This window comes from Nerophis lumbriciformis, linkage group LG26, assembly GCF_033978685.3.
Source record: "Nerophis lumbriciformis linkage group LG26, RoL_Nlum_v2.1, whole genome shotgun sequence".
Classification (NCBI taxonomy): domain Eukaryota; kingdom Metazoa; phylum Chordata; class Actinopteri; order Syngnathiformes; family Syngnathidae; genus Nerophis; species Nerophis lumbriciformis.
Window position 1 is genome coordinate 19,522,501 of NC_084573.2, and position 19,819 is coordinate 19,542,319.

The 19,819-nt window shown below is 38.5% G+C and overlaps 1 protein-coding gene across 2 annotated transcripts in view; it reads left to right on the forward strand.

Moving 5' to 3' along the window:
• The window catches only part of afg1lb (AFG1 like ATPase b), a 133,522-nt gene that overhangs the window by 68,899 nt on the left and 44,804 nt on the right, over positions 1–19,819 (forward strand). For both annotated transcript variants that reach the window (XM_072916265.1, XM_061987263.2), the window contains one exon: positions 2,209–2,267. In XM_072916265.1, the coding sequence (XP_072772366.1) occupies positions 2,209–2,267 (59 nt within the window). The remainder of the gene's footprint in view (positions 1–2,208; positions 2,268–19,819) is intronic.

The window sequence follows — 19,819 nt, forward strand, 5'->3', positions numbered from 1 at the left end:
TACGGTCCATCCAGACCCACACCTCCCGCCACCTGAACAGTTTTTTCCCCTCGGCCATCAGGCATATGAACAATAACAAGATCTGATAGCTCAGATACAGCTCTTTTTATTACCAAGTGTGTGTTTTATGTTGCACGATTGCACCAAGAAAAATTCCTAGTTTGTGAACCCGCTCTCAAACAATGGCCATAAAAACTGTTCTGATTCTGATTCTGATTCTGAAGAAACTGGAAATATGTGATGCTCCCGTATGCATGTTTGAAATAAATTAAAACCATAACCATACCAAACAGCTAAAATTATACACAAAGCAAACTATAATCTGCTACTCAAGAATGTACAACGATTCTTCTCAACAAAAGAGGAGAAATATAACCTTAGAGGAAAATCTAATTTAAAACATCTGTATGCGCGTACAACACTTAAAACGTTTAGTATATCACTATGTGGAATTCAATTATGGAATGGATTAACCAAAGAAATCAAACAAAGCACCAATATGATTCAGTTTAAGAGGCTTCACAAAGTACACAGAACAATAATTATGATGAACATCTTGAACCCTTTTTTTTCTTTCTTTTTTTATTGAGACATGGATTTTTTATGTATTTAATATTTGTATGTTTACCATGGTATATTATTTATTTATTATATATCTGTTCACTGTTCTATTACAGAGAACAAGGCAATTGGATAAAATTGCTATGGTATGAAAAGGGGTAGGATTAAATAAGATCTGCTTCTTCCCACTTCTTTTCGGACGTGCTGTAATGAAACCACTAGAAATATGTGATGCATTCCATCAGGGGTCACCAACGCGGTGGCCACGGGCACCAGGTCGCTCGTAAGGACCAGATGAGTAGCCCGCTGGCCTGTTCTAAAAATAGCTCAAATAGCAGCACTTACCAGTGAGCTGCCTCTATTTTTTAAATTGTATTTATTTACTAGCAAGCTGGTCTCGCTTTGCTCGACATTTTTAATTCTATAAAACTCAAATAGAATTTGAAAATCCAAGAAAATATTTTAAAGACTTGGTCTTCACTAACTGACAAAGAAACAGATAACAGATTTGGTGTCCAGTTCAAAGTGTGACATGATTTATTTAAACATTTGAGAGTTGACTTTTGTATTTTACATCAGTTATTATTTGTACAAACATGGTGCAAAGTAATTCATGATTTGTTAAAAAATGTTAGTGGCTAGCTAGTTAAAATGGAATATTGTGATTTCACAAGACTGTCTTAGAAGTGATCATTTGAAAATGTTCAATTTGAAAAATGTGCACTTAGAGAAAATATAAAAATAATGTGTTGCATATTGATATTTATCTGTTTCTATATATATTGTGAGAAATCATTAAGATTATCAGTGTTTCCACAAAGATAAATATCATTAATTATTAATAATAACATAGAGTTAAAGGTAAATTGAGCAAATTGGCTATTTCTGGCAATTTATTTAAGTGTGTATCAAACTGGTAGCCCTTTGCATTAATCAGTACCCAAGAAGTAGCTCTTGGTTTCAAAAAGGTTGTATCGTATGCATGTTGGAAATAAACTGAAACTGAACTGAACATAGGTTTTAGCTTATTTTTCTACATTATAATGTAAGAAAGTCAGCAAGTAATATGTCCAAACTCTCCAATGCGTCTTCCAATGCAGTCCAGCGAAGTATAGAAGCGGCTAATAGAGAAATCCTGGTCCTATTGTATCGAACCAAAGCCCAAACATCAACAACAACCAGTTGCATTGCATTTGCAGCTGGAGGGCTTAAGCCTCATCTTGTTTGCGTGTGCGCTCCGGCACATTTTGCACGTCTTTGTCCGGGGGGGGGGGGGGGGGTTTGTGTGTGAATCCCGACCTGTTTTATCTGTCTATCAGGGATGCTACTTCAGATGTAATTTGTTTCAGCCGAGCTAATTGAAACCTCCATTCAACAAGCCGCTGTGGATATTGTCCGCCCTGAAAAGGCGACGGTCCTTTCTCTCGCCACCATTGTTTGGGAATGTAATGAATTTTATGTCGCCGGCGCTCTGCCGGTAGAGAAATCCATTTTTCTCCCCCCCGGTCCCGAGCTCTTTTGTCGTAGCTCACCAACCTCATCCTTCAGTTCATCAATAGCCACTTTATGTGCCAATCTGTGGCCAGGGAATGACATTATTAGGAGGCTAAACAGCACCTCTAATACGGCCCTCCCCTCCTCTTTCAGATCTCTACAAAAACGGACTTCAGAGGGACACCTTTCTACCTTTCATTGCCGCGCTGAAGGTAGAAACAAAGTCACATCCCTCTCTTGTGTTGCTAACATATTCCTGTATTTACGACACTTTTTATTTTTTTTGCAAGTTGCTCTTTAGTAGTTTGATGTTCTCTGCTTGCTGATGCCTCTCACGGTGTCGCAAAGCTTGTCTTTGATCATAGAAAGAAGTGAAAGTAAAGATAGGCGAGGGGGGGGTAATATAAACCTTGGTGCACCGGCTGAGTCACAAACCAAGACTGTTTACATTTCAAAAGTAAAAAAAAAAGGGGGGGGGCCGGGCGACTGCGAAGATGCGGCTCGTTTTGCATCCAGAGCGAATAAACTGCTTTGCAATTGTAAGTAGCCGGCGCCATTATCCCACCTTGCATCCCAGATGGACGTTGATGTGTTTGGAGTGATCCTGATAGTTGCATAATAATCTGTTTTGATGAATTTTGCAACAGCTGTGGGCGGAATTCTTGCGCCTTTTGCTGGCATTTAGTCCAAACAGTGTTCACCTAGTAGGGCTTTAATGATAGTCTGAATTGCGCTGTTACAGGTTAGAATATTACGCAAACATAATTTGGTTTGGTTGTGAGTTCAGTTGACTTTGATTTTATTTGGAACTCGGGCTGGGCGATATGGCCTTTTATTAATATCTCGATATTTTTAGGCCATGTCACGATACACGATATATATCTCGATATTTTGCCTTAGCCTTGAATTAACACTTGATGCATATAATCACACCAGTATGATGATTCTATGTATGGAAGTAGAATTGTCTCACATCAACTTATATATATATATCAATATGATATTTATACATATGCATATATTAATAGATATACAAATAGAAATACAAATTTTATATGCAGGTAAATAAATAATTTGTATAAATAAACGCATATTTGTAAGTATATTTTTATTATCAAATAAAATTTATAAATATAAAAATGTGACATACAAATAAATCAAGAATTTGTATAAATAAACGTGTATTTGTAAATATATTTTTGAGATTTGAATATAAATATGCTTGATTCTGTATTTGTATTGATTTTGCATATGTGGATCGCTTTTTTGCTTTTGTGTTGATGAGGCATTCCTCCCACAAACCAGATGCAAAAATAAATGTGACCAACACACTCCCTTGAACAACCAGCAGAGGGCACTGCAGCCAGAGCGGTCTGGGTCACAGAGCATCATATGCATTATATGCAAAATGCCCGGAGTTCTCTGCACAAAAACGATCCACGTCTTTACAGAGAGCTAGCTAATGTTAGCGTTGTATAAAGTTAAAGTTAAAGTACCAATGATTGTCACACACACACTAGGTGTGGTGAAATGTGTCCTCTGCATTTAACCCATCCCCTTGTTCACCCCCTGGGAGGTGAGGAGAGCAGTGGGCTGCAGCGGTGCCGCGCCCGGGAATCATTTTTGGTGATTTAACCCCCAATTCCGACCCTTGATGCTGAGTGTCAAGCAGGGAGGTAACGGGTCCCATTTTTATAGTCTTTGGTATGACTCGGCCGAGATTTGAACTCACAACCTACCGATCTCAGGGCGGACACTCTAACCACTAGGCCACTGAGTAGGTTAGTATTAGCTAATGCTCATTTATCCAAATAATCTCAAAGACCATGCTAGCTGCTTATTTTATTGTATCAATGCCGTTTAATGACCTTGTCCCGATGTAGATACTGATCTATTATCAGGCTGTTGCCCTCTGCTGGTTGTTCAGGGGAGTGTGTAGGTCACATTTATTTGTGCATCTGGTTTGTGGGAGGAATGTCTCATCGACACAAAAGCAAAAAAGCGATCCACATATGCAAATTCAATACAAATACAAAATCAAGCATATTTATATTCAAATCTCAAAAATATATTTACAAATACACGTTTATTTATGCAAATTCTTGATTTATTTGTATGTCACATTTTTATATTTATACATTTTATTTGTATATATTTTCAAATCTCAAAAATATATTTACAAATACACGTTTATTTATACAAATGTATTTATTTGTATATCACATTTGTATTTGTATATTTATTAATATATGCATATGTATTATCATATTTATATATATAAGTTGATGTGAGACAATTCTACTTCCATATCTATGTGCCGGAGATGTTGACATGCGGATTTTTTTTTTTTCAAGCACTCCTCATTCTCTAGCGAGTGACTTTTCAAATGATGCTACAAATTAGTAGTGTTGCTACTTTTTGTACCAATGCTTTTGCTGCATACTTGACATATTACGGTTGTTTGTTCAACATCACCGCCAGACGATGGACTGTTTTCCTTGGGAATTAATTATTCTTTTTTCCTCCATTTGTTACCAGATTGGCACCTTCTCTCTATCGTATTACCACTCGCACCACTCCGCTTGCACCACCTGTCACAGCTAACTTTACCCATGCTGATACCTCTCTGCTCGGCGAGGGCGTATGACGTTGTACGCGTGACAGGATGTGACGTATGTAACAAGGTGCACTTCTTGTTTTATGTCTCTGTGAGAAGGAGAGACAAGAACGAGTGAGAAAAGCCTGTAGTGTAAAGCCTGCAGCTAAAAGCAACTGCGTGAGAACGTATACTCGAATACTCACGATATATAGTCATTTTCTATATCGCACAGAGACAAACCCGCGATATATCGAGTATATCGATATATCGCCCAGCCCTATTTGGAACATGCACGCGTACAACATGATACAAACCCCGTTTCCATATGAGTTGGGAAATTGTGTTAGATGTAAATATAAAGGAAATACAATGATTTGCAAATCATTTTCAACCCATATTCAATTGAATGCACTACAAAGACAAGATATTTGATGTTCAAACTCATAAACCTTTTTTTTTTTTTTGCTAATAATAATTAACTTAGAATTTCATGGCTGCAACACGTGCCAAAGTAGTTGGGAAAGGGCATGTTCACCACTGTGTTACATGGCCTTTCCTTTTAACAAAACTCAGTAAACTTTTGGGAACTGAGGAGACACATGTTTTAAGCTTCTCAGGTGGAATTATTTCCCATTTTTGCTTGATGTACAGCTTAAGTTGTTCAACAGGCCGGGGGTCTGTGTTGTGGTATTTTAGGCTTCATAATGCACCACACATTTTCAATGGGAGACAGTTCTGGACTACAGACAGGCCAGGTCTTTTACTATGAAGCCACGTTGACGTAACACGTGGCTTGGCATTGTCTTGCTGAAATAAGCAGGGGCGTCCATGGTAACGTTGCTTGGATGGCAACATATGTTGCTCCAAAACCTGTATGTACCTTTCAGCATTAATGGTGCCTTCACAGATGTGTAAGTTACCCATGTCTTGGCCACTAATACACCCCCATACCATCACAGATGCTGGCTTTTCAACTTTGCGCCTGTAACAATCCGGATGGTTCTTTTCCTCTTTGGTCCGGAGGACACGACGTCCACAGTTTCCAAAAACAATTTGAAATGTGGACTCGTCAGACCACAGAACACTTTTCCACTTTGTATCAGTCCATCTTAGATGAGCTCAGGCCCAGCGAAGCCGACGGCGTTTCTGGGTGTTGTTTTAACTTGCACTTACAGATGTAGCGACCAACTGTAGTTACTGACAGTGGGTTTCTGAAGTGTTCCTGAGCCCATGTGGTGATATCCTTTACACACTGATGTCGCTTGTTGATGCAGTACAGCCTGAAGGATCGAAGGTCACAGGCTTAACTGCTTACGTGCAGTGATTTCTCCAGATTCTCTGAACCCTTTGATGATATTACGGACCGTAGATGGTGAAATCCCTAAATTCCTTGCAATAACTGGTTGAGAAAGGTTTTTCTTAAACTGTTCAACAATTTGCTCACGCATTTGTTGACAAAGTGGTGACCCTCGCCTCATCCTTGTTTGTGAATGACTGAGCATTTCATGGAATCTACTTTTATACCCAATCATGGCACCCACCTGTTCCCAATTTGCCTGTTCACCTGTGGGATGTTCCAAATAAGTGTCTGATGAGCATTCCTCAAATGTATCAGTATTTATTGCCACCTTCCCAACTTCTTTGTCACGTGTTGCTGGCATCAAATTCTAAAGTTAATGATTATTTGCCCATAAATTTTTTTTTATCAGTTTGAACATCAAATATGTTGTCTTTGTAGCATATTCAACTGAATATGGGTTGAAAATGATTTGCAAATCATTGTATTCTGTTTATATTTACATCTAACACAATTTCCCAACTCATATGGAAACGGGGTTTGTATATCACAATTCCCATCTTCTCTGTTCAACATGTTCGAAAAGAAGTCAGAAGATGCAGAGTTTATTTAATCCTACCCCTTTTCCTTTACATAGCGGTTGCTAAAACTTTGGATGGATGAGATAAATTCAGAATGTTTATCATGGTTCTTCTTCTTTGTACTTTGTAAACACTTTTAAGTTGGAAGAGTTTCTTGAAGTGGATCATATTAGTACATTGTTTGATTTATTTGGTTAATCCATTCCATCATTTAATTCCACATACTGAGGTACTGAAGGTCTTAAGTGTTGTACATGCGTACAGATGTTTTAAATACAATTTTTCTCTACGATTATAATTCTCCTCTTTTATTGAGAAGAATCATTGTGTATTCTTGGGTAGCAGATTATAGTTTGCTTGGTGTATAATTTAAGATGTTTGGTTATGGTTTTAATTTATTTCAGACATGCATACGGGTGCAACACATATTTCCAGTGTCTTGTTACAGCATGTCCAAAAAGGAGTAGGAAGAAGAACTATAAGTTACATTTTAACTTTTTCTCCTCTATATTCATATTTAATATAACAATAAAACACCATAAACATTTTAAACTACATTTTTTTTAATTGTATACTTGTTTAAGACAATTTTTTTTAACAATTGAATCAAAATAAAAAGTTAATTCTAATTAACTTTAATACAGAATTAATTAACACAGAACAAGAATTATGAGGGAATAAGCGGTAGAAAATGGATGGATGAATGGCTCTTGAACTCTTTTTTTCCCTTTTTTGATTTTTTAATTGAGACACAGATTATTTATGTATTTAATATTTGTTTGCTTACTATGGTATATTATTTATTTATTATTTATTTGTTCACTGTTCTATTACAGAGAACAAGGAAATTGGATAAAATTGCTATGGTATGAAAAGGGGTAGGATTAAATAAGCTGTGCTTCTTCCTACTCCTTTTCGGACGTGCTGTAATGAAACAACTGGAAATATGTGATGAATTACATTGTATCCTATGCGTGTTCTAAATAAACTGAACTGAACTGTTTACCAATATTTTAAATAGAGTGATTTTGAAAAAAAATATTAAAAAGTATTTTAATGTTTATGGTTTTAATTGATTTTGAACATGTATGTTACAATATGGTACATCACATATTTCAGGTGTACCCATTTTAACCTCCCCCTTTTCCATTTTATAGCAATTTCTTACACATAAAGATTCACACACAAAAAATACCAATGAGAGGAGTACACTTATTTGCAAAAAAATACACACAAAAAAATGTATAAAAAGATGAATGAACCATCTCAAAGTCAGTGTTGGCACTAGGAATTTTCAAAATGGGGTGCTAGGGACCCCATCAAGTCATAAAAATGGGGTCCCTCAGTACATTTTTGGGCCCATTTTATATGTATATATATATATGTATATATATGTGTATATATACAGTATGTATTTATATTTAATCTGTCCTGTGCAGCCACTCAGGCAAATCATATCTGCTGTACATATTTACTATGGAAAGAGATGGGTGAGATACTTCTCTTGTTGCCTAATTTGTATTTGACTTTATCAAATGTTTGAGTACAATTTAATTAAACAACACCAGTTTTCTTTTACGTAATAGAGAAGTTGATCACAACTGTGTATCTATATTATGGAGGGATGTAGTTAATTATAGAACGTTATTTGTATATATCCAATGTTATTTAAAAAAGTATTGATTTTGAATCGAATAGTTACCGCCAGAATCGAATCAAATCGAATGGTGTATTGCCCAAATATTCACAGCCCTACTATACTGTATGTTATATCATATTTGTATTTTTTTTTTTGCTTCTAGTGTTAAAGTTAAAGTACCAATGATTGTCACACACAAAAACCATAACCACTTTGAAGTAATCGTGGACCAGAGCGACAAAAACATGTAATAAAGTGATTCAAATAATAGTTTTACATTCCTTTATCCACACTGTCTACGCGGGGAAATGGGCTCCACTTCTGTAGATGACATCACACTAAGTACACACAGTACGATTACCATATTTTCCGGACTATAAGGCGCACTTAAAATCCTTTTTTTCCCTCAAAACTCGACACCTAATGTAAGGAATACGTTCGGTTGAGCTTACCGACCTCGAAGCTATTTTATTTGGTACATGGTGTAATGATAAGTGTGACCAGTAGATGGCAGTCAAACATAAGCATAAGTGTAGGCTGCACTATGATGGGTCTCAAGTAAACGACACCAACATTTTAAATGTTCCATTGAAAACATAGAACAGTACACACAGGGCTCAAAAATCTTATCAAAATATTTTAGTATGACTTTGGTAAGCTATGAAGCCGCACCGCTTGATGGATTGTCGGCGTATTAAACATACGAGTATTATTATGGTGTGTGTATAAGGTAAGACATATTATCTGGTGTTTTGTTTCGCAATATTATGCAAAAGGAACTTTTCTTACCTTCTGGCACTTGCTGATTTGTATTTGGGATCTGCATAAATCCTGAAAAATTGCGCACGTCCGTGCTGACGTCGTAGTCGATAAGCTTCTTCTTTTTCTCTATCTTCTTGTTATGGGACATTCATCCTCTGCTGTTGCCTTTTCTAATATAAAGTCGTGTAAAGTTCTTACTTATATCTGTCAGTAAACTCGCCATGAAATCGTTAAAACATACCGGTGTAGTGAGTTTACGTTATTCACCCAAGGAACTTTAGTTATTAGAGAGTTCAGGTCGGACGTTTTTTCACGAGACACATTTCCGGTGTGGTTGTTTCCGGATGAGGAGATGCTGCTCCGTTATTTATATAAGTAAAGTCTGAATGTCCTTAAAACAGTTAGCGCCATCTTTTGACACTTCTTCCACTCCCGTCCTTGCACGCTACACCGCTACAACAAAGATGACGGAGAGAAGACGCTGCCGAAGGTGAGCCACGTAAATAAGACCGCCCACAAAACAGAAAGCGGCTTGAAGATGGTCTGTAAAACATAATCTATGCAACATTTTGACAAAAGAACCACCATTACATGTTATGTAGACCAGTGGTCCCCAACCACCGGTCAGGGTACCGGCACCGATCCGTGACGCATTTTCTATCGGGCCGCACAGAGACACTAACTAATTTATAACCGACCGCATTTTCTACTAAGTAACTACGGCGTGGCGAAGTTGGGAGAGTGGCCGTGCCAGCAATCTGAGGGTTACTGGTTCAATCCCCACCTTCTACCATCCTAGTCACGTCCGTTGTGTCCTTCAGCAAGACACTTCACCCTTGCTCCTGATGGGCCTGGTTAGCGCCGTGCATGGCAGCTCCTGCCATCAGTGTGTGAATGTGTGTGTGTGAATGGGTGAATGTGGAAATAGTGTCAAAGCGCTTTGAGTTCCTTAAGAAAGGTAGAAAGGCGCTATACAAGTACAACCCATTTACCATTTACCATTTTACTACTTAACTTTCACCAGTCCCACCAGACACACTAATAAGCTTGTTCATAGATGTATTATAAAACTCCTGATAGGAAGTCGCCATTTGCTATTTTTGTTACATCTTCGTTACATGGGACAATGCACATTAATAAACATATAAAGGTGCCAAATTGTAGCCAAAAGCTAGGTTCCATCTGCAGTCCACGGCAGGTTGATGACCTAAGATCAGGGCGGATCAGGAACAAAGTGACCATAGTAGTTAAAGTGCATAAGGCAGATAGAGAAGTGTTAAATTGTTGCATATAATACTTGTGCTGAAGGTAGAAAATACACATCTCCTTTGGCCTAGTAAGTTAAAGTGCTGGTATTATTGCACATAGTCCTATTACACAAGTAGTTACTAATAACAGATGTATTTACACATGGAAAATTGAACCAAAAAAGCTAACAGTGAATCTACATATGAACTATTGCACAAAATATGAATACATAACTTTTAGAATGGAAATACAAATCCACAGACATCTATTGGATCTAATGGCAAGTATTTCTAGCTTTCTTATACAGTATATCCATGCTCTTTTCCTTAAATGTGATGTATCTCCTATAACCCATCAGATACTAAAGCCAAAAAAAAGCCCACTACTAGCAAAAATTAGCAAAAAACAAAAGCCTACGGAGAGCTTTTTTGCAAAGGGAAAAGTCCAGGGGCTCCCACTAATTGAATGTTAGGGTGAGTTTTTTCATGTATTAATTTTTCATGCACTTATTTGCTATATCCATCTGCCACATGTGGAACAATTAATGTAGTTTGACACACGCCTACATTATACCGGTCCCTGGTGCAAAAAAGGTTGGGGACCACTATTGTAGACCACAAGGAAGTGTTTCAATTTAGAAAAAAATATATATATATATATATATATATATATATATATGACTCCTTTAATGCGCCCTATAATCCGGTGCGCTTTATATATGAAAAAAGATCAAAAATAGACCATTTGTCGGCAATGCGCCTTATGGTCCGGAAAAAACGGTATCTACTCAATTACTTATTGATATTATGGGGAATGACTGCCAGATTCATTTTCAGGAGCAAAAAACTACAAAAAGAGAACTTGTTATTGAAATGAGGGTCATCTGAGTCCTTTAACAAGATGAAGTGTTGTAATGTTGCATCTCCAGAAGTCCACACCGAGCAGCATCCTCACGCTTTTTAATCCACCCTCATCAAGGTCCTGAATGCCTGTTGTCTCCCTCTGCCCCGCACTACCTCCTCGCTTTCAGCCGTCCATGTTTCCTTTTGTGAGGCCATCTGGTTTTGTCGGGGGGGGGTTTCTTTTTTCGGCGCGTTCACCCCGGTCCCCTCTATAGCGATCCACCGCGGAAAGTTAAAGCGTGTTTTTTTCCGCGGGGGTCACGCCGCTAACTAGCTGACCCTTGATGGATTGAATTAATGCTTGCAGGGGTGCGGGCCCTCCTCCCCCCGGTGCATGTCGCCGTCGTGCCTGAATAGGGTGAATGATGGTGTTAAAAGTTTTTTAAAGATAGCCTGTGACATTTCCACCCGGTCACCTGGCCTGAAGAGGACGAGGTTAATCCACTCCTTCTGTCCGCTTAGGTTGACGTCTTTATTTAACTATTGACTTCTGATTAGACAGAACCCTCTTTGCGGTTCCCTCTGCAACCCAAATTTCTACTTTTTAGTTTTGACTATATCATTTGAGTGTGGCTGCGCATAGGCGCCGGACAATGCCGAGCACCCACGTGGGATTGATGGCAACTGTCAATCTTTAAAATAATTTTTGACAAATCGTGCCCGGTTTGGTCCTTTTTACATAGTCACAAATCATGACCGTATTTTTTGGAGTATAAGTCGCTCCGGAGTATAAGTCGCACCGGCCGAAAATGCATAATAAAGAAGGAAAAAAAAAATATAAGTCGCATTTTTTGGGGAAATTTATTTGATAAAACACAACACCAAGAATAGACATTTGAAAGGCAATTTAAAATAAATAAAGAATAGTGAACAACAGGCTGAATAAGTGTACGTTATATGAGGCATAAATAACCAACAGAGATCGTGCCTGGTATGTTAACGTAACATATTATAGTAAGAGCCATTCAAATAACTATAACATATCGAACATGCTATACGTTTACCAAACAATCTGTCACTCCTAATCGCTAAATCCCATGAAATCTTATACGTCTAGTCTCTTACGTGAATGAGCTAAATTATATTATTTGATATGTTACGGTAACGTGTTGATAATTTCACACATAAGTCGCTCCTGAGTATAAGTCGCACCCCCGGCCAAACTATGAAAAAAACTGCGACTTATAGTCCGAAAAATACGGTAGTCTATAATTAATAGAGTCCAACCAAGATTTCGTTATGCCCGAAAATGAACTAATGACACAATCTTCTTGACTCAAATCAAGGGCATACTTACTCAACAGCCATACATGTCACACCAAGGGTGGCAGTATGAACAACGCTAACACTGTCATAAACATGTGCCATATAGTGAAACCACACTAAACAAAGACGACAAACGTATTTTGGAAGAATGTTTGCACCGCAACACGATATAAACACCGCAAAACAAATTCCCAGAATTCCCTGCAGCGCCAACTCTTCCGGGACGCTACAATATAAACAAACGCCACACCTAACATCCACTGTAATGATACGACGTACAATAGCGTATCTAGTCGATACTACTACGATTACATCGACATTTTTTAACATGAAAATCTTCTTTCGTTTTTTTTAAATGTATATTATGTTTATAAACTCAGGAAATATGTCCCTGGACACATGAGGATTGATACCCAAACTTGTGGTATCATCCAAAACTAATGTAAAGTATCCAAACAACAGAAGAATAAGTGATTATTACATTTTAACAGAAGTGTAGATAGAACATGTTAAAAGAGAAAGTAAGCAGATATTAACAGTAAATTAACAAGTAGATTAAAACTTCGGTAACACTTTAGTATGGGGAACATATTTACCATTAATTAGTTGCTTATTAACATGCAAATTAGTAACATATTGGCTCTTAATTAGTCATTATTAAGTACTTATTAATGCCTTATTCTGCATGGCCCTAACCCTCTAACCCAGGGGTAGGGAACCTGTGGCTCTAGAGCCAGATGTGGCTCTTTTGATGACTGCATCTGGCTCTCAGATAAATCTTAGCTGACATTGCTTAACACGATAAGTAATGAATAATTCCGCTGGTAATCACAGTGTTAAAAATAACGTTCAAAATATAAAACATTCTCATGCATTTTAATCCAACCATCCGTTTTCTACCGCACCTGTTCAAGAAATAATAATGTTATTAAAAATAATTAGAGACTTATTATGCTCTAAAAATGTTGGTCTTACTTAAAAAATGCACGCATTTAGTTGTCCATCCATCCATCCATCCATTTTCTACCGCTTGTCCCTTTCTGGGGTCGCGGGGGGTCGCTGGAACCTATCTCAGCTGCAGTCGGGCGGTAGGCGGGGTACACCCTGGACAAGTCGCCACCTCATCACAAGTCCAACACAGATAGACAGACAACATTCACACTCACATTCACACACTAGGGCCCATTTAGTGTTGCCAATCAACCTATCCCCAGGTGCATGTCTTTGGGGGTGGGAGGAAGCCGGAGTACCCGGAGGGAACCCACGCAGTCACGGGGGGAACATGCAAACTCCACACAGAAAGATCCCGAGCGCAGGATCGAACCCTGGACCTTTGTATTGTGAGGCAGATGCACTAACCCCTGTTGCACCGTGCTGCCCGCATTTAGTTGTATTCATTGTTAAAAAATATGATGTGGCTCTCACGGAAATACATTTTAAAATATTTGGCTTTCATGGCTCTCTCAGCCAAAAAGGTTCCCGACCCTTAACCCTAACCAAATCACTCTAAATTAAGTCTTTGTTACTTACAATATGTTCCCCATCCTAAAGTGTTACCAATAATTCATTTTCTACCACTTGTCCTTAATAATGTTGACTAAATAATGGGATGGAAAATTATACAATATGTTACTGCATATGTCAGCAGAATAAATTAGGAGCCTTTGTTTGCTTACTTATCCATCCATTTTGCTTACTTACCGTATTTTTCGGACTATAAGTCGCAGTTTTTTTCATAATTTGGCCGGGGGTGCGACTTATACTCAGGAGTGACTTATGTGTGGAATTATTAACACATTACCGTAAAATATCAAATAATATTATTTAGCTCATTCACGTAAGAGACTAGACGTATAAGATTTCAGGGGATTTAGCGATTAGGAGTGACAGATTGTTTGGTAAACGTATAGCATGTTCTATATGTTATAGTTATTTGAATGACTCTTACCATAATATGTTACGTTAACATACCAGGCACGTTCTCAGTTGGTTATTTATGCGTCATATAACGTACACTTATTCAGCCTGTTGTTCACTATTCTTTATTTATTTTAAATTGCCTTTCAAATGTCTATTCTTGGTGTTGGGTTTTATCAAATAAATTTCCCCAAAAAATGCGACTTATACTCCAGTGTGACTAATATATGTTTTTTTCCTTCTTTATTATGCATTTAAGGCAGGTGCGACTTATACTCCGAAAAATACGGTACTAATAAAAGACAAGTTGTCTTGTATGTTCACTATTTTATTTAAGGACAAACTTGCAATAAGAAACATATGTTTAATGTACCCTAAGATTTTTATTGTTAAAATGAAGCCAATCATGACATTTTTTGTGGTCCCCTTTATTTAGAAAAGTACAGAATAGTACCGAAATACTTTTGGTACCGGTACCAAAATATTGGTTTCGGGACAACACTAATACACACACACACACCAAACACCCACTGGCAGAAATGTAGATCGGCGCCTATGTGACTGCAGCCTCCATCAGAAAGTCTAGTCAGTTGTTTAGGCCTGTTTTTTTTCTTTGTAGCCATGGCAAAGCTCAGAGTGTAAAATAGAGGGTTTAAGGGCTTTTATTAATGGACACTGCCAGTATTGTAACCAAGACGCACTCGCTCCCGAATTGTCCTCCCTCTCCACTCCACTTTTCAGTGCCCGTCCTCACGCTAACCTTTTATCCTGCTCTTTATTCTATCACTATCCTGATCCTGCGAGCTGCAGTTCGGCTCTCCCAAGGTCAGGCCTCGGTATTTTGCTGCAGGCAATGTTGCGTACGTGTGTGTTTTGGGGTTGCTGAAGCCACTTTTTAAGAGTATCTGAGTTGCCCGTTGTTTTGAACTCTCTTCCCTTCATCTTCTTAAGTAAAACAGAGGGTTACGGTCTTTCAGAGACTACCTTGGGTACAAACCCCGTTTCCATATGAGTTGGGAAATTGTGTTAGATGTAAATATAAACGGAATACAATGATTTGGAAATCCTTTTCAACCCATATTCAATTGAATGCACTACAAAGACAAGATATTTGATGTTCAAACTCATAAACTTAATTTTTTTTTTGCAAATAATAATTAACTTAGAATTTCATGGCTGCAACACGTGCCAAAGTAGTTGGGAAAGGGCATGTTCACCACTGTGTTACATCACCTTTTCTTTTAACAACAGTCAGTAAACCTTTGGGAACTGAGGAGACACATTTTTTAAGCATCTCAGGTGGAATTCTTTCCCATTTTTGCTTGATGTACAGCTTTAGTTGTTCAACAGTCCGGGGTCTCGGTTGTGGTATTTTAGGCTTCATAATGCGCCACACATTTTCAATGGGAGACAGGTCTGGACTACAGGCAGGCCAGTCGAGTACCCGCACTCTTTTACTATGAAGCCACGTTGATGTAACACGTGGCTTGGCATTGTCTTGCTGAAATAAGTAGGGGCGTCCATGGTAACGTTGCTTGGATGGCAACATATATTGCTCCAAAACCTGTATGTACCTTTCAGCATTAATGGCGCCTTCACAGATGTGTAAGTTACCCATGTCTTGGGCACTAATACACCCCCATACCATCACAGATGCTGGCTTTTCAACTTTGCGCCTATAACAATCCGGATGGTTCTTTTCCTTTTTGGTCCAGAGGACACGACGTCCACAGTTTCCAAAAACAATTTGAAATGTGGACTTGTCAGACCACCGAACACTTTTCCACTTTGTATCAGCCCATCTTAGATGAGCTCAGGCCCAGCGAAGCCGACGGCGTTTCTGGGTGTTGTTGATAAACGGTTTTCGCCTTGCATAGGAGAGTTTTAACTTGCACTTACAGATGTAGCAACCACCTGTAGTTACTGACAGTAGGTTTCTGAAGTGTTCCTGAGCCCATGTGGTGATATCCTTTACACACTGATGACGCTTGTTGATGCAGTATAGCCTGAGGTATCGAAGGTCACGGGCTTAGCTGCTTATGTGCAGTGATTTCTCCAGATTCTCTGAACCCTTTGATGATATTACGGACCGTAGATGGTGAAATCCCTAAATTCCTTGCAATAGCTGGTTGAGAAAGGTTTTTCTTAAACTGTTCAACAATTTGCTCACGCATTTGTTGACAAAGTGGTGACCCTCGCCCCATCATTGTTTGTGAATGACTGAGCATTTCATGGAATCTACTTTTATACCCAATCATGGCACCCACCTGTTCCCAATTTGCCTGTTCACCTGTGGGATGTTCCAAATAAGTGTTTGATGAGCATTCCTCAACTTTATCAGTATTTATTGCCACCTTTCCCAACTTCTTTGTCACGTGTTGCTGGCATCAAATTCTAAAGTTAATGATTATTTGCAAAAAAAAAAATGGTTATCAGTTTGAACATCAAATATGTTGTCTTTGTAACATATTCAATTGAATATGGGTTGAAAATGATTTGCAAATCATTGTATTCCGTTTACATTTACATCTAACACAATTTCCCAACTCATATGGAAACGGGGTTTGTAGAAGGACCGTCTGTGAAGAGGCTCAATTAAAATAGAGGTTGGTGTTTGGACGCTGTCTCCCAGTTCATTTAGCGGCAGGGCCGGCACACCATGTGCTGTACGTCTGCAGAGCTTTCATGTCAAATAGATGAATCACTTGTCCTACTCTTTACGTGTGGGAGGAAATTGAATGAAATCAGTTTATTTCGGTCATATAATGAACCATTTTGTGTGATCAATTTAACAGCACAAATCATACATATTAACAATCGTACACATATACACAAAAAAGGAAAAGAATGACCGAAAAAGGAATAGGCGGAAGCCAAGGCTTGTACACTATATTGCCGAAGGTATTTGGCCACTCATCCAAATGATGAGAATCAGGTGTCTTAATCACTTGGCCCGGCCACAGGTGCATAAAATCAAGCACTTAGGCATGGAGACTGTTTCTACAAACATTTGTGAAAGAATGGGCCGCTCTCAGGAGCTCTGTGATTTCCAGCGTGGAACTGTCATAGGATGCAAACCTGTGCAACAAATCCAGTCGTGATATTTCCTCGCTCCTAAATATTCCAAAGTCAACTGTCTGCTTTATTATAAGAAAATGGAAGAGTTTGGGAACAACAGCAACTCAGCCACCAAGTGGTAGGCCACGTAAACTGACAGAGAGGGGTCAGCGGATGCTGAAGCGCATAGTGCAAAGAGGTTGCCGACTTTCTGTTGCTACAGAGCGCCATACTTCATGTGATCTTCCAATTAGCCCACGTACAGTACGCAGAGAGCTTCATGGAAGGGGTTTCCATGGCCGACCAGCTTTATCTAAGCCATACATCAAGTCCAATCCAAAGCGTGGGACGCAGTGGTGTAAAGCACGTCGCCACTGGACACTAGAGCAGTGGAGACGCCTTCTTTGGAGTGATGAATCACGCTTTTCCATCTGGCAATCTGATGGACGAGTCTGGGTTTGGAGGTTGCCAGGAGAACGGAACATTTCAGACTGCATTGTGCCGAGTGTGAAATTTGGTGGAGGAGGAATTATGGTGTGATGTTGTTTTTCAGGAGTTGGGCTTGGCCACTTAGTTCCAGTTAAAGGAACTTTGAATGCTCCAGGATACCAAAACATTTTGGACAATTCCATGCTCCCAACCTTGTGGGAACAGTTTGAAGCGGGCCCCTTCCTCTTCCAACATGACTGTGCACCAGTGCACAAAGCAAGGTCCATAAAGAAATGGATTACAGAGTCTGGTGTGGATGAACTTGACTGGCCTGCACAGAGTCCTGACCTGAAACCCAATAGAACACCTTTGGGATTAATTAGAACGGAGACTGAGAGCCAGGCCTTCTCGACCAACAACAGTCCAGATGCGCTTTTGGAAGAATGGTGGAAAATTCCTATAAACACACTCCGCAACCTTGTGGACAGCCTTCCCAGAAGAGTTGAAGCTGTGATAGCTGCAAAAGGTGGACCGACATCATATTGAACCCTATGGGTTAGGAATGGAATGGCATTTCAAGTTCATATGTGAGTCAAGGCAGGTGGCCAAATACTTGTGGCAATATAGTGTATTTGCCTATCATATACATTCACTGAAAATTAGATTACCTGGAACATCAACGTTCAAAAAAATCAAAGGGATGGAAGTAATCGTTACTATATTTTATCATTTTCCATTATTTCACCTTTCAAGGCTTTCTTAAACCTTAACAAAGAACTGTGTGTCTTCAACTTATCACTGAGCTTGTTCTACTATTTAACTCTTAAAACTGAAATACATGTGTATTTTATATTAGTTCTTACTTTACATATTTCAAAAATCAATATCCCCGTGAATTATAGTTTTCTCCTCTTAATTTAAGTAACCTAAGAATACAAGCTGGAAGGCTGTTGTTCTTTATTCGAAACACAGTTTCCATTGTTTTTAAAAACACAATATCTTAACATTTTAACACACTAGAACTTATGAATAATGGATTGGTAGGTTCATGGTAGCACGCTTTGTGTATTATTCTAATTACCCTTTTTTGAAGTTTAATTATTGGGTCTGTGTTTGTTTTATAAACATTTCCCCAAACTTCAACACAATATGTTAGATAAGGAAAAATAAAAGAATAATATAACATATGCAGACATTTCTTATCCTGCATGTCTTACTTTATAAAGAATAGCAATGAATTTGGATAGTTTTCCCTTTATATATTCAATCTGCGGTTTCCAACATAATTTATGATCAATTATTATTCCCAAGAACTCAGTTTCATATCAATTTCCACTTGATTTAATTTTAATTTTGCTTCACAATTTGTCCATCACCAAACACCATAGATTTAGTTTTCTTATCATTTAATGATAACTTATTAATATCAAACCATTTTTTTAGCTGAAGCAACTCAACCTCTATTATCCTCAACACTTCCTTCAAGTCTTCTCCTGAACAATATACATTTGTATCATCTGCAAACATAATACATTTCAATTTATTAGATACTGAACAAATATAATTTAAATAAAGTATGAATAACTTAGGTTCCCATACTGAGCCTTGAAATTGATGCAGTTACCTTATTTTCTGGACCATAGGGCGCACTGGATTATAAAGCGCACTACCGATGAGCGGGTCTATTCAGGTCTGTTTTCATACAAAAGGTGCACCGGATTAAAAGGCGCATTAAAGAGGTCATATTATGATTTTTTTCCTAAATTTAAAACACTATCTTATGGTCTACATAACATGTAATGGTGGTTCTTTGGTCAAAATGTTGCATAGATTATGTTTTACAAATCATCTTCAAGCTGCTTTCTGACAGTCGCTTCAGGATGCGCCGTTTTGTGGGCGGTCTTATTCACGTGGCTCACGTCTTCTCTCCGTCATCTTTGTTGTAGCGTGCAAGGACGGGAGTGGAAGAAGTGTCAAAAGATGGCGCTAACTGTTTTAATGACATTCAAACTGTTGCGCTTGCGTGGCATTGTGATGCCGGAGGTCGTCTTTTCACGATGCAGAGGG